Raw genomic sequence first — 15,859 nt, 5'->3', positions numbered from 1 at the left:
TTCTAGCATAACATCATCATTGCAATTATCTGTCAAAAGATTTAGTTCAATTACTTTTTTTTAAGCTCTTTTGTCAAGATGGCCTTGCTTGTTTTAGGATTTTGGTACTCCAAGGAGAGGTTAAAGAAGAATGAATACTAGTTCTGCCATTAACCACTGCCAGACAGCCTTTAGCGCACGTTACTTGTTGAAAACTCCTTTAGCATTGTTACTATGGGGAATCAGTAGGCATAAATTGCCCACGGGAACATAGAATTGGGTGGGGGAAAAAATCCGCTGCCTATTTATAGCTTGCAGTATGGTAAGGTGAGAGGGGGGGAAATCTTCAGTTGTAAGGGGTAATTTTGGAATAATTGAATAGCAGCATAATTGCCATCGTGTAAAAGATTATACATGGTTCCTTACATTTTCTTCACACAACAATAGGCTGGTAGTGAAATTACAAGGGAAGAATATTTGATGTAATAAACTCAAATTAAACTGAATAATTTTCAGCAAACTGCAGGACAATGTACCCTCTTGCTGGTTGTTGTGTTGAGCAGATGTTCAGAGCTGCAGGGGCTGGTCCCGAAGTTGAGGGTGCCTCTGAGCAGGGCAGGCAGGTGTGGTACAGCGTTTAAGGAATGATTCTGTTCTGTTGGCCTTCGTTTTGACTACTAATGCAGGTAGTTTTGTTGGTTTCTGTTTAAAAGAACTGCTATAAAATATTTGCTGGATTTTTTATAATAATTATAATAATTTAATACTGATTTAGATGACTGCCCTCTATATCTGAGAATAAGGGTCCTGATCTAAAGTCTGTATCTGATAAGGAGATGAATTCCTGGAGCCTAAATATATCAAGCCACTTAAAGGGCTGTGACTTCAAGCTAAGCATATATTTGAGGACTCTAGCTTATAGTTAAGCATCCCTCCCTCTTTAATTTAGAGAAAGAGAGATAGAGGGAGATGGGCTTTGCTGAGCTCTGATTTGTTCTACCTGTTTTTGAGTACGGATAAGAGGCCTCAGTTTGCTCTTGCTGTGTTTTCTTGAATGACCTTGTACTGGTAATTTGAGACAGAATTAGTTCCGGTAATTATATAAAATTAAAAATACAAGTTTAAACTAGGTTTTTTTTTTTCTTTTGTTTTAACGTATGTAGTATAAAGTAGGTAGTAAAGTTCACAGGAGAGACAAATTTTATCTTTTTAATAAGAATCCTGAGACCTGCATTCATTGATTTCTGAATTTTGTTCACCTGTCTTTACCTCATTTTGTAGGAGAAATCTCTGGAATAGAGTGTAGAAGCTTTTACAAGGTCACCAGTGGGAAAATAAGGTTGCTAAGAGAAATTGCATGAATAACCTACTCTATCTTTTCGTGAATGATGCAAAGTTTTTTTTTTTTTAAGCATGGGGCCTGTTTGTATGAGACAAAAGTAATCATGACCATCAGAGTCGCCCCTTTAAATAACATACAAAAATTGGCCAGATTAGACCCATATTATTTCAAATAAACGGTTAAGTCTTATGGTGTTTTTAAGCAAAATAATATTTTCAAAGTGTCATTTAAAAAAACCCAAACCCTTTTGTGTGATAGTTGGAGATAAATTATTCATAGACAGTTACTTTGAACCATTATGTTTTCCTACCTCTGCATAAAAATAAACCCAGAAGTCACTAGATTAAGCCATTGCCCTGTAATGGTTCTTTGAGAAATGTTAACTGTAGCTGCTGCTTTGTTGTAGTGAAGAGCTGTGATTCAGACTTCATACTATGTTTGCATTTCAGCTGTCACAGAAACTGAAAGATGAAGCCTCTTGTTCTCTTGGTTCTTGTGATCTGTACTGTAGTCAGCATGAATTTGAAGCTGGTGTCAAAGAGAAATTCTGGTAAGTCACAGAAAAATATTTTTACTTTTGAATCTGGACATAGTGCTCTTGCAATCAAGCATTTCAGATGCCTACTTTTTGTTTTGCATATATACTTCTTGTTCTCTTCTGGAAAAAAAACCCTCATAACCAATATGGTTTGCTTGCCAGATGTTACAGGATGAATTTTCTCACTATAATGTTCTGTTGATGTGACTTTAAGCTATTTAAAAGTGTTCCTATGTTTTCTTTTATATAAAAAAAAGAAAAAAAGAAAAGGTTGATCTGATTGAAAATCCACAAAGGTAGTAATGGCTTTGACATTGTTTTAACATCCAATTTTTTACTCATGCTAAGGGATTTGCTTAACTGTGGATGTGGTTTGTAGTGATTTAAGCCTGGATGATCTTTTGTGCATTGGGAGGGCATCTTCCAAAAAGTCATGCCAGCCATATGTGTGATCATATATAGGGTTAACTGGGAAGAGCTTTCCTGGGTAGATAATCTCTGATTGTTCTGGCAGTGGGAGGGAGTGGGAGTTGCTTATGTTTACATTTGCTTTTGAAACCCACTAGTAGTAACAGTACATTTCAAAGAAACATTAGAGTATCTCCTTCCAGGATAGACCGTTGATCTGGATAATGTTTCATGTACATTAGAGCCTAAAGTGACTTCTACTCCATGCAGTTCTTCCCCCTCAAAGGCAATGACTTCATGAGACTGTTTGCCATTTGCAAGTAAGCTGTGAGTTTGGAAGGACTTTGGGCAGACAAGTAGTTTAGCTGCAGTGTTGCATGGTCTTGTTAGTCTGCTAGAGCCATGTGTGTGTGGGCAGGTAACTGGTGCAGGATAAATGTTGCACTTTTAAACTTGCATGTTAACTTACTCATTTTTTCCAATGAGTTGTGTGCTAGACATAGAAGTGTGAGGGCTTCCATTGATCTTACTGTCCTCAGTGTCTTCAGTCAACACTTTTAGCAACACAGGTATAAACAGAAATTACTAACTTTAGTTGGTGTGGCCAGTTTTAATTTCTGTGTTTCTTGAGAACGGAGGAGAAAAGTTATTGGTCCATCTATTATAAAGAATTAAATGTCACATCCTAGACTAGGAAGTGCTACTCTGGGAACCACCAGATGCTAGGCTGAATTCTTTCTGCTGGGCTGGAAAATGTAAATATGTGTTGCTAAAATCAAAATAATCTACAGCCTTTTGTTGTTGTGCCCTGAGCCCTGTTTGCCCTGTGAGAGCAGTCATGGATATCAGGATGTGGCTACAGTGGAGCTTGAAGTAAACTCTGCTAAGGGTGATGGTGTTCCTGGTTTTCGAAACTGCTATTACTGGCCTTGATGGGAACCCCTGTGAGATCCATAATCTGTATAATTGAGCAGCCTTGATCCACTGGTGCCGGGCAACACCACCTGGCTGCAAGGAAGGGCCTTTGCTTTTCCTTTATAAGTACACATCAGTAGAAGTAACATGCCTGTGATTATAGCATCATTTAGTTGGTAGTTTACCTCTAATTATATTTTAGTGTTTTTTTTTTTTTTTAATTTGCTTTCTTTGACTCTTCAGAATGTCTTGTTTTATTGACAGCTGTTGACAGTATCAATTCAGGTTGAGCACTGGTGGGAAAAATGCTTTACCATGTTAGACTGCCTATTTCTAAATGTAACCCACTAGTGAATAGCTGGTTCTCTTTTTTTTTCGTTTGATTGAGGCGGTATATGTTGAGTATAAGATGAAGGGGAAAAATGCATGTGAGGTAAAATTATAGTTTCTTTGGAAGCACATGATCATGTAGTTGGTTTGCACCTTCAGTATTCATTCTGTCATACATGCTGATTTTTAGGTTGCTATGTGGAGCAAACTATAGATTTCTTTTTCCACTGCATTGTGTGTGAAATACACTTTCTGGTTTTGTGATTTCAGCACTTGGAGCAAAATTGATAATCTAACTCCCTTTCTGAAAGGGGTCTTTAGATCTGAAGGACTGTTGGGGCTCCACTAAAGGTTATATGTTGTCCTTGTCCCCAAGGACTGCTTGGGGCTCCACTAGAGGTTATATGTTGTGAAGGGAAGGATGCTCCAGAGGCTTCTGAACTTTAACTATTTGTATTGTTGTTTAAGTTGAAGATGAGAGATGGATGGATGCAGCTAGGCAAATGCATGGAGAAATAATGAGAACGTGTTGCTCGATGGCGTGACAGTAGCTGTAGCATGCTGGTGCTGTAGTTCAGGGTCTTTTTTTTTTTTTCACTGTGTCTTGATAAAGGAGAGTGGGAAGGGGAAGGTAATTTAATGGTTGTGGGCAGCTGCAGTGCAAACAGCAGGATGTCTGAAAGCAGGAAGACTGTTATAGCTGCAGATGAGAGCTGGAGGTGAGTGGGGGGGGTGGGGAGTGGATGGGGTGCCCAAATGACACCCTGTGGGCAGGATCTCTGCAGCAGTGTCCTGGATAGTCTTGGGTCTTGCTGGCTGTTGGTATGGGAATGTCTAAGCTGGTGAGCATCCTTAAAAGGGGAAGGGAAATTGTGCGGACAGTTATGTAGAGCTGTGTGAAGCAGTGCACGAAAAGTGCTGACACTGATGATAAAGACAGATTTGGGCTACTAGGGCAATAAACCAGCAAAATCAGAGCATCGGTCGCTTGCTGACTTATGTAGACTAGCATTTTCCCAAGCAATACATAGAATTATTGCATGAATGGCCAGAATTGTGATTAGTGTTAAGTGCAAGTGCAATTATGAAATTGACTAGCATGTGTGTAATATCACGTAATAGAATATATCTTGTTCATGGAGGAGGATCTAGAGAGAGCTGAGCTGAAGAGGACTGGAGGTGGAGCAACAAGAAGGTGCGGTGTTGTCTTCAGGTAATGCAAAGGCATCACTAAAACCAAGGCAGTCAAAAGGGGGGCAGAATGTCCAGAAGGGCGTTATTAGTGAAACTGAAGTTGCCTTAAAAAGAACAGGAGTTTAACTGGGAAGGCATCTTCAGAGGCTGGTGGGAAAATACTGTGTAGAAGCCACGGAATGGAAACCCAAGGGGACAAGGTTGAGGATGAGAACTCCAGACAGCACATGCAGACAGTACACAGGGGCTGGACAACAGGTGAGTGTCACTGAAGAGAGGTCAGGAGTGGAAGATCTAAGATATCAAACAGAAGGTGATGAAGTGGTGCTCTAGTTGCTAGCATAGAATTAGAGTGGTGAAGAAAGAGCCCTCATGGAAGGAGAAAGGAAAAATGGAACTGAAAGATTTGTCTCATGTCCTTTACTTGCCCTTTGTTATAGACTCAGGTGTCCTTATTTCCATTTGGAGAAGACAAGCGAGAGTTCATGTGAGGGCTGCAGATAGGTTTTAGAGTACCTTGCAATGCTGCAAAAATGGCACAGAAACTTGTAGCAAGACAAATTTGTTTGGCTGTGTCTCACTTAAGGTGTGGTGCCAAAATAATTAAAATGGGTGAGCTAATTTAATTATGCTAGTCAGATTCTTCGTTACAGGCAGCAGCTTCCAGATGCTCCAGAAGAAATCTGTCATGTCTACAGAGTAATGATTGCTGTTTGTGGTGGGAACAGAACAGTTTGCCTCAAGCATCTGTGTGAATGTAATGTTGACTGAAGTTTCACAAGCATTTCTTAAGAAGCTTTTTTGAAAGCTGCAGGTCATCCTTTTTGCCTGCCTTAAGAGGTAAAACTGTGCAAACAGCTAGTGCTGGGACTGCAGCCTTAGCAATACCCTAGAAAGGGTATTTTACAGGTGGAGGTTATACAAATAAATTGAGTATGTGGGAGCTGCTAGGTTCCCAGCTGGTAGGTGATTTCCTTTTAAGCTGATTAAGTGACTTCTTTTCCCAAGTCCTTCGTATATAGTGCTTTGAATAATCATAGTAGGGAATATGAAACCAATTAAAAAATCATTGCATTTTTTAAGCAAAAGATTTTTCAGATTATAGATTCTGTTTGACTTTCTAGACATAATTCCATTAGTGAATAATTGATGCCATTTGTTGTTGCTGTATTTATTTGCTTAGCTGAAATACCCTGTCTCAGCATGCTAGAGCTCCAGAGGGCATGCCAACCTTGTGTGGAGGAGCATGGGCCGACATTCCCAAGGCTGCTGGCTGCAGAGCTGGTAGTAGTCTTTCTGCAGATTAACGGGACTTAATTGGCTCAGGTCTGGCACCGCTGTGTCCTCCAAGCTACAGAGCCAGAGTTTTGTGTCTTCTCCTCTGTGGTGTGTCAGATGGTTGTGTTCTGGGATTGTGGCCTTCCTTATCCTCCTCTTTGGCATGGGACCACCCAAAAGGCAGTCATATGCCAGAGGAGCAAGTGTGTCTCTGATCCCCCACCCACCCCGTCACCCTCCACCTGCATCCAACTTTGTCACCAGTGGCCCGGGAGAGAGGGGGCTTCACTTAGCCTCGTGCCTTGCTGTGTATGGGCGTAGCTAAATTGTCTTCCATTTTCTCACTGATGTTGCAGCGGTTGAGATGTAGTGCTTTAGCACGTTAGTTTAAAACCTATTGGCTTGGTATGTCATGCCTTTTAAATATCATGCAACAACTTACTGTGGCCTGCTATAGATGTTTCAGGAGACCTTCAGTTTCCTACTAGCTGTCACTACTCTAGCCTAGGATTTCCCTCTGCTCCCTTCTGTGAAGCTCAATCTTCCTGTACTGTTGCCGGATCACTTTGACTATGAAAACCGTGACATACATGGAAGTGGAGGTGTTTGTACGTCAGAGGTGCCTCATGGATTTGTGCCTGTAGTGGAATATCCTAGAGGAGCTTAACTCTTAAATGTCTGTTGCTCCTGCTGGAGTGAGCCCCTAGGGGAGCTGCAGGATGAGCACTCACAGTTGCCATTTGCTTTATGTTTGCAATTGCATTTGCCTGAAGATCAGACTTCTGGCCATGATGTAGAATGAATGGATACGAGCCCTCGCAGTTTCTGAGATATGAATGATGCAAAAGAGGCTTTCAGCTTTTACTTCTTGCAAATGATGTGCAGGCATAGAGGAAATGGGAGCTTGGCAACACTAATCAGCGTGCACTGATCTCTTGCTTTCCCCAGAAGATGGTGAGTTATTCACAGCTCCAACAAACAAAAAAAGTTGGAATCACCATTGTTCCAAGCTGTCATCAGTGAAGGAATGTACAGTCTCTTTTGCATATGGTTGTGTCTGCTCATGGGTTCACGGCTGCTCTCCATCTGTTTGGTTTGGATCAGCGGGAAGTGAGGAGTTGGGCTCCTGCACTCAGTCAGGTCTCGGGAGGCTACCAGCAAGTAAGCTGTGAAGCACGGGTAGTCCATGCACCTTGTTACGGGAGTCTCAGCCTTGGTTTACTCTCCTCTAGACAGAAGGCGGCACTGCAGCTAGACAGGCCTATCTGGGAGACAGCTGGCAGCATTTAGACATTCTGTTTGCTGTGGGGAGGAAGCGAGATGCATAGAAAAGAACAAGAAAGGAAATAATCTGCTGGAGGTTTGGGGTTTTTTTAGTGACCTCACCTGACAGGGTTTAAATATTGAACTTTCTTAAATACTCAAATTTTTAGCTATTATACTCGTTTAAAATGAGCTCATGTATAATTAAAAAAAATAAAATATTGAGCTGATACTTAAATATTTAAGCTAGACTCCTTTACCAAAAGGGAAGCCACAGCTGTATCTGAATAAAATAAATGAACACAATTAAATTGTTCCAAACTGCAGTAAATCACAAAGGTAGGATCTTTAGGGATAGAGGAAAATAAGAAAAGCATGAAAGAAATGTCATTTTCTTAGTTAAAAATCTATAATCTTCCACTTTTGCAATGGGCATCATCAGCTGTTTGGATATCTGTTCTACATACAGCTACAGCAAGTAAGAGTTTATTACTAATATCTGAATCTCTAGTAGACAGACTGTCGTGACTGAGAAATCTTACAGCTCTGTGCCTTTAACTGGATAATACTTTGTTTTCCCCTTCCCAAAATGGGGCCTTTTAAAATGAAAAAACAAATATATCAAGGTGTCTTTGCTTTGTTTTCTTTAAGATCCTAACTAGAAATGTTAAGAGAGGTGCCTGAGAACTGGAGAAAAGCCAGTGTCACTCCAGTCTTCAAAAGGGGCAAGAAGGAGGACCCAGGGAACTACAGGCCGGTCAGCCTTACCTCCATCCCTGGAAAGATGATGGACAGCTCATTCTGGAGGTCATCATTAAGCAAGTGGAGGAAAAGAAGGTTATCAGGAGTAGTCAACATGGATTCACCAAGGAGAAATCATGATTGACCAATCTGATAGCTTTCTACAATGGCACGACCGGAGCAGTGGGTGTTGTCTCCTCAACTTCAGCAAGGCTTTCGACACTGTCTCCCATAACATCCTCCTAGGGAAGCTCAGGAAGTGTGGGCTGGATGAGTGGTCAGTGAGGTGGATTGAGAACTGGCTGAATGGCAGAACTCAGAGGGTTATCATCAGCGGTGCAGAGTCTAGTTGGAGACAGGTAACTAGTGGTGTCCCTCAGGGGTCAGTACTGGGCCCAGTCTTGTTCAGCTTCTTCATCAATGACCTGGATGAAGAGTTAGAGTGTACCCTCAGCAAGTTTGCTGACGACACCAAAATGGGAGGAGTGGTGGATACACCAGAAGGCTGTGCTGTCATCCAGTGAGGCCTGGACAGGCTAGAGAGTTGGGCAGAGAGGAACCTGATGAGGTTCAACAAGGGCAAGTGCAGGGTCCTGCACCTGGGGAGGAACAACCCCATGCACCAGTACAGGCTTGGGGCAGACCTGCTGGAGAGCAGCTCTGTGGAGAGGGATCCAGGGAGTGCTGGTGGACGACAGGTTGACCATGAGCCAGAAGTGTGCCCTGGTTGCCAAGCAGGCCGATGGTCTCTGGGGTGCATGAAGAAGAGTGTGACCAGCAGGTCGAGGGAGGTTCTCCTTCCCCTCTACACTGCCCTGGTGAGGCCCCATCTGGAGTACTCTGTCCAGTTCTGGGCTCCCCACTTCAAGAAAGATGAGGAGCTACTGGAGAGAGTCCAGCGGAGGGCTACGAGGATGGTGAGGGGACTGGAGCATCTCTTCTATGAGGAAAGGCTAAGGGAGCTGGGCTTGTTCAGCCTGTAGAAGAGAAGGCTGAGAGGAGACCTTAGAAATGCCTATAAATATCTTAACAGTGGATGTCAAGAGGATGGGGCCAGACTCTTTCCAGTGGTGCCCAGTGACAGGACAAGGGGCACAAACTGAAGCAGAGGAAGTTCCAGCTGAACATGAGGAAGAACTTCTTCACCCTGAGGGTGACGGAGCCCTGGCCCAGGCTGCCCAGGGAGGCTGTGGAGTCTCCTTCTCTGGAGATATTCAAGACCCACCTGGACAAGGTCCTGTGCAGCCTGCTGTAGGTGACCCTGCTTTGGCAGGGGTCTTGGACTACATGACCCACAGATGTCCCTTCCAACCCCAACCGTTCTGGGATTCGTTTCAGTATTTCTGGGATGCTCGTGTAGATGGTGTGTGTCCTAGGTTCGTGTCCTTGCTCTGAAACTGACTGTTCTGAGGGACCGGCAAAGCTGTTCTACATGTTCTGGTTTTCATCTTGTTTATGAAAATATTTTTGGAAGGTCCGTCTTACCTGATGTTCAAATAGATGTAATTAATACAGCTATAAACTTACCCAGAACACAGCCTCCAAGCTCGGCATGTTCACTAGTCCTAGAGATGAATGGCTGCTCAGTTTGGGACATCTGTTGGTGACACAGAGGCTCAGAGGTAACTTAGGGGGGTATGAACCTATAGGAGCTATGGGGAATCTGTGATGTAATGGCTTAGCTTTTGGTCAGCTCCTGGCCAAGGGTTTTTGTAACCTGAATACATGTTCAAGGCATGTTTTGCAGACTGTTGTAAATAGTTGAAGGGACATAAATCAGGCTCCTTAGATTGAACTATCTATGAATATTAATACACATTCCAATATCTCTGTCCACTGAATTTAAAGAACTTTTTCTACTTTACTTTCAGAACCCTGCTTGTTGTTTGAAGTGCATTTCAGTTTTTAGTTGCTAGTCCTTGTGATACATTGTATCAGAAACTTCTTTTTTTACTGATTTACTTGTTTTTGCCAGGAATGTTACTGAAAGTGGCAAGCAGTAAAATTGTGAGGTAGGAGATGTTGGGATCACTGTGGGAAATAGGGACAGAAAGGAGAATGAACATGCATTTTTAGTTTTTTTTGTGGCATTTAAGTTGGGTGAAGTTGTTTTTACAAATAATAAAGGAAACATCAGAGGCTGCCCTTTTCAGGAGGTGCAGAGTTAAGTATTTCCAGTTGTTGACCTGTGAAGAAGGAAGGAATTCTTTTTAGTGCACTGCACGTATGTGCAAACATCAGTACATAGACCTGCATGAGATTGTTGTGGCAGTGTTGCAACTTGCTAGAGCAGGAATGATTGCCTATCTATGTGCTGAAAGCAAAATTGATCTGAGCTGCAGTGGCCCCTCTAGAGTGTACGTTTTATCACTTTATTAATCTCTAATCCTTTCAAATCCAATTGATTCTTTGCTACAAGAAGAATGATTAGTGCCTATAATACATACTGATATGAAAACATACAGTGCTCCGCCACTGAAGACAGAGGCTTAGATAAAAGTTAAGCTTCCAACCTGACCACTTTGCTTTTCCGAGACATGGTGACCAGGCTGCCTGTGCCCACCAGCCTCTGCCATCAGTTCCTCCTCCCTTGCCCTCCCCGAGTGATTCCTTGTTGGAGTAAGGAAGGGAGGCAGTGTGAGGGTATTTCTGTTAGCTTGACTTGTTTTAAATCTCCTCCATCTGTGAGATTCACAAAACTAACTCTGTTGTTCTGCGTATGACCTATGGAAGCTTGCTCCCAGTTGCCTTTTTTTTTTTTTTGACGAAGGTGTTTTGACACTTCAGTTTAAGACAGGTGCAGTTGGTTTGCATCTTGGAAGGATCAGTAGTCTGTTAAAAAGGTATTGACTGAGATTTGTGCATCCGTCATTCCAGATGGGAAATCAAATAGTAATTGAATAAGTAGGACACCGTTTGATCCAGGCAGCTGTAAGCATTGTTCACTGTTTTTTTGATAAAGAAACTGGAGGCAATAGCAGTACCTGGCATGAGCCTTTAGTACCTATCTTATTCCTGTTGCTGTAATGAGGTGGGAGGAATGGGAACCTGTATGAGACCCTGACTGCTAACCTGACCTACCAGCCCCTCTGGGGCAGGAGCATCAGGGAAAAGGGTATGTGTCAGGGCAAGCCCTGGAGGGATACAGCCCCCCTTTCAGTGAACAGGCCTGAAACAGGACAAAAAGGAGAGCCCAAAGATCCCAAATTCCTTTCTTGTGTTTAAAGTACAGTATTTTGTATGTCGCTCTTTCGGCATCCAGTAACCGTGTGTGCAGTTTAAATGCTTGTTAGGGCTGCGTCATAGATGCCTTGAAACATGATGGTAGTATTATTTTTTTGACTTTCTGTATTCTAGTTGTGCTTTGCTACTTTGGCAGGGTTTTTTTTAAGGTCTCATGGGACTATTGGGTGTTTTTAGTAAACATCTACTACTATGATTATTTGATACAAGTGCTTTTTCTCTCTGTTTGCATCATAGTTATTCCCATTTTACAGATGGTAGAAAAACATCCAGAGATGAAGCAGTGTTCAAGTTGCCCAGCATACTGAAGCTGGTGTGGAGGAGTAACATGTATAAAATGTTTCCTTCTGTTCTGTTGCTAATGCCTTAGGCAAAAATGAGGAAACCAGTACTGTCTGCTAGAGAAGTTTTGAGGCTAAATAAGCAGTGTGTAGAATGTGCTTTTATGCCCTTGGATATATGTGCTAGGAAAAAGTGATTTCTGCTATTTTTTGGTAGAAGGTAGCAAGATGTATCTGCTAGAAATGGAGGAGGAAGAGGAGAGAGATTTTGCTATACCAGGTTTTGTGCATTAGTTTTAGGCTAAGAGCTTTTGCCTCTGAAAGTTACCAGTCTGTTGCATGTATTGGCTGTAAGCTGTCCTCCCAGTGTATAGTGAGGGTCACAGGAGGGAAAAACACTTAAGACTGTAAAATGACATATGGAGTACCCGAGGGACCATTAGCCTTGGAGAGGCCAGTCAAGTCTCTTGGGTAACCAAGTTTATAGAAGCCTATACTTACTCCTCTGACCTAGAGAACATTTGTTGATCGTAAACTGCAGCGGCTCTGCAGGCGGTCGGCTGCGTCTGAGCCACTCTGGGCTCCATCTGTGCTTACCTAGTAGCTGCCTTTAGATTTTTAGCAATACTGGGAAGTGGAGTTCTGTTGTCAGATGTGTGAAGAGCTTAAAACAGCTTTATCCAAGGACACCTCAGTATATAGTATAACCAGAAGTTCGTGTTTGTTTAAAGAAATACTGGTCCTTTCATCCTACTGTAGAAATACATATGAAAATTTGAATGCAGAGGTATTTCACAGCATTTTTTAAAATTTATTTTTTATTTTTTGAGAGTTAATGGATATTGTCTGGTATGTTGAAGATAGAAGTAACTTAATATTTGTGAAGACTGTTCATATAGCAGATCAGATTTTTCACAAGACAACAGGAATTGTTTGTTCTTGGTTTTGAGCATTATGTTTTTGTTTTGCTGATGCACTCTGTGATCCTAAGGTTATTTGGATCAATGTGCAGAGCCACTTCATGCAGGCTTTTGCTGTCTTATACGTTCAGTAAAACATACATATGGGTGGGCCTGGAAGGGGAAATGTAATGTGAGATATAATCATTCTAGTGTCTTTGGGCTAATGCCAAAATGCAGAAATATAATCACATTCTGCAGAATAGGGCTCATCAGAATTTCTTTTTCAGTGACACAATTTCATTTTGAACAGTAAATTCCTTGAGATGGATACATTTAATAAGCAATGGAAAACTGCTGGAACATGAATCAAAGGCAGGGTTATTCCCAGGCTCTGTATCTCTGGGGCGTTCAATAGCTGCAGCGGAACGCTAGGACTTCTGAGGTCCTTGATACGGATGTTGGATGAAGAAGCTGGAAGGCTTGAACACATAGTGGTCAGGACCCTACTGTTTCTGAGATTCCCTGCTGGGAAGCAGTTGGCCATGTCAAATCTCTCAGGTTGCCAGCAGAGGAGATCTGAAAATGGAGAAAGTGAGAGTGGTTTAGTGGAGCCGGGTCACCTCGCAGGCTTCCTCAGCTCCCAGGTTGGAGGTGGATCTGCGGCCATCAGCACTGCTGTCTGGCAGACCTCTCTGGTGAAGGAGGACCACCTTCTGGACCTGCTTCTTCCTCTCTTGTGGCAGGCTCCTCATTGCAGAGTATGTTTTGTTGAGAAAATAAACCAATTTTTAAGTCTTTCTAAAACCTGTGTGGTTTAGAAAAGCAAATTTTAAACTCAAGCCAAGAAAAAAATTGTTGTAGATTTGAGCCCTTGAATCTATTACTTGTTTTTGATGTGACCTTGAAAATCTTGTCCCATTATATAAAGCCAGAGAGGTGTGAATAGTAATGTGGTTTTAGACAATCAAAAATAAGGAAGGAAATTAGGATGTGTATCACTAATGACATTTTGAATGTAATATTTCCATTCAAAATGACATCTGTAATTTTAGGCAAGTTGGGAGACTACAATGGAGACTGCACTTTGGAGTGGAGTGTCTCAGCTTTATTGGAGCAGATTGAAAGCTGAAGCTTTTTGACTAAGTTCTGATGTAGGTCATCATAATTCTTACTGTGACTTTACATCGTATTATTTACAGCATTATTTTTTCATCTGGATAGGATGATTAAATTTGCTCTATACCATTCAGTGTTTTTTGGAAATGGTTTTGTTCCAGCTGCAGAACATGCCCCTGACTTAGTGCATGAGGGTTGAAACCTAAATCCAGCCATGGGATACCTGGCTGCAACTGTTGTGGACCTTACACAGGGAAAATGTAAAGCTCAACCGATGACGAAAGGATCTTTATTAAATTCTGTTTCAGAAATGTCTAAAAATGAACTGTTCCATTAACCATCCTTCATAAAGAGCTGTAATTGACGGCTTTCTCTGAAGGACACAAATCCCGTGTGAACAGTTGGTTGTCCACCACGCCCTTGTGTGAAGTCTTTTGCAGAATGTGTCACCAACTTGCTTCATCTTGTAGTGAGGAAGACCCTCTGTGCTAGTTGTAGTCTCTTGAAACGATTTCCTCCCCCACCCTTCCCCCAAAGTGACATGCTGGGTACCATGGTCATGAGAACCTAAAAAATACAAATTCCACAATATAGTTGTAGAACGGCTTGGTAATGCCAAACCAAGTTGAAATGTGACATTCAGTCTCTTATTGGTGTGTAAATGTGAGCATCCTCGAGGAAGGCAAGTGCTTTGCTTGCTGGGGGCTGCTGGGTAAAAGCTCTCCTCTGTGGTGTTTTCATGGCTGTGATTGGAAGTGGCATGTTTTTCAACTTTGTGCAAGACAAGCGCATCCTTTCCTGCACATAGGGTTGCCCTTTCAGAATCATGATGAGTAATATACTTGTAAAAATCAGATCTCCTTTAATGGTTTTATTGTGCACATGAAAGTTGTGCATTATCAATGTAATTACTGAGATAATTTAATACTCATTCTATGCTTTACTACAGCACTTCACAGCAGGGAGCTGTAAAAGGTAATTTTGATCTCCTTAAACTTTGTTTAGGTTATTAAGAAATATTTTTTAGTGGCAGAAGAGGGAATTCTGGTTTTGCATAATCTAATAGCCCCTTAAGGCTCACCTTTTAAAATCACATCAGTCAGACAGGGGACGAGATGGGAGCAGTCAGTCATCTTGCTAAGTGTTCAGTGATTCTAGAGCACGCAGCATCCACGGCCGGTGATCCCCAGGTGCGGAGCTGTGCAGGGTTTGGTGGTAGTCAGTATCAGATTTTTCCAAACAACTAGGAGGTAAGAGAGAATAAACCCATCAAAGGTCTTGTCTAAGTGTGGTACGGACTCTTCCAGTCCGTCCTTTGAGGTGTTTTTAAAGGTATCTTAGTGCCCCAAACAGTCTAGAGCGAGGGAGCGGGCTGGGCTACCCCCTTGGCAGGATGCTGTTCCCGCCTCGGCTGCCTTGGGAAGCAGCGGTGCAGCCCCTGCTCAGGGTGGGTCCAGCAGGGACTCCTCAAGCTTGTCCCCCACACATGGGGTCTGGGCTCTGCTCTAAGGAATTGGACTGGGCTGTGTCGTGTTCCTCTTTTTTATTTTCTTTGAGAAACTTTCTTTAGAATAGGATATGCTGTAATATGCCAAGAGAATTAACCAGAGGAAGCTTCTGTGTAGAGTGAGAGAGGAGCTCATTAATTGCTTAAAAATTAGGCAGTCTCCATCTGAGTAATTGGTGTTGGCTGACTGGCCTTCCTCAGTCTAAGAAGTAGCTCATTAGTAGAATACACACAGATGGTACTGTGCTCTAAGGTATTTAAAATACACAGGCAGAGAACTGTATTAATAAGGCAAACCTGTTCTTAGTCTCCATGACTGAGTTTGCGACAAGCAGCAGAGGGAACAGTGTCATTTGGTAAATATTGTTAGGTAAATGCATTTCCATAAATTTATTTAGTTTCCATTTTTCTGCAGATAACAGATGATGATAAATACTCAAAGTAATTTACTGTTTCTGGAAAAATTGCATTGCAAGAACTGGCTTACAATAACTATTTCATTTGTTCAGTACCTAATTTACCCATACAATTGCCTAGAGGGAGAGATGTATTCAGAGACTAATTTTTATTTGGGATATATATAGTTTTTTGCTTTTTGTTCGTGCTTATGATGCTTTTCTGTATGCAGTTTGTTAATAGCTTATTCAAAATAAGACTTTTCCTGAATGGGTTAGGTTCCTTCTGCAAATGGTGGTGGATGGCAAAATCAGAAATTACCCCAGGGAAGAGGAAAAGCGGCAAGCCTGGACCCCCCAGCAGTGGTGGGGGGAAGGAGCCAGCCTGCAGCAGGTGAGCAGGGGCTGAGCGGGGTCACCTCCGGCT

The 15,859-nt window shown here is 42.2% G+C and overlaps 1 protein-coding gene across 7 annotated transcripts in view; it reads left to right on the top strand.

Annotated features, from left to right (window-relative positions):
* Window positions 1-15,859, top strand: part of IL1RAPL2 (interleukin 1 receptor accessory protein like 2) — a 415,901-nt gene that overhangs the window by 16,879 nt on the left and 383,163 nt on the right. For 5 of the 7 annotated variants that reach the window (XM_075435782.1, XM_075435780.1, XM_075435783.1 and 2 more), the window contains one exon: window positions 1,771-1,871. The exons of 1 other annotated variant lie outside the window; for it this stretch is intronic. In XM_075435782.1, the coding sequence (XP_075291897.1) occupies window positions 1,790-1,871 (82 nt within the window). In that variant the 5' untranslated portion in view covers window positions 1,771-1,789. Of the gene's footprint in view, window positions 1-1,770; window positions 1,872-15,859 lie in introns of those variants that run through there. One more of the 7 variants, XM_075435787.1, reaches the window with a different exon arrangement.

This window comes from Opisthocomus hoazin, chromosome 14, assembly GCF_030867145.1.
Source record: "Opisthocomus hoazin isolate bOpiHoa1 chromosome 14, bOpiHoa1.hap1, whole genome shotgun sequence".
NCBI classification, from domain to species: domain Eukaryota; kingdom Metazoa; phylum Chordata; class Aves; order Opisthocomiformes; family Opisthocomidae; genus Opisthocomus; species Opisthocomus hoazin.
The sequence above is the reverse complement of the archived record's forward strand: the minus strand, read 5'-3'. Positions and strand labels throughout refer to the sequence as shown.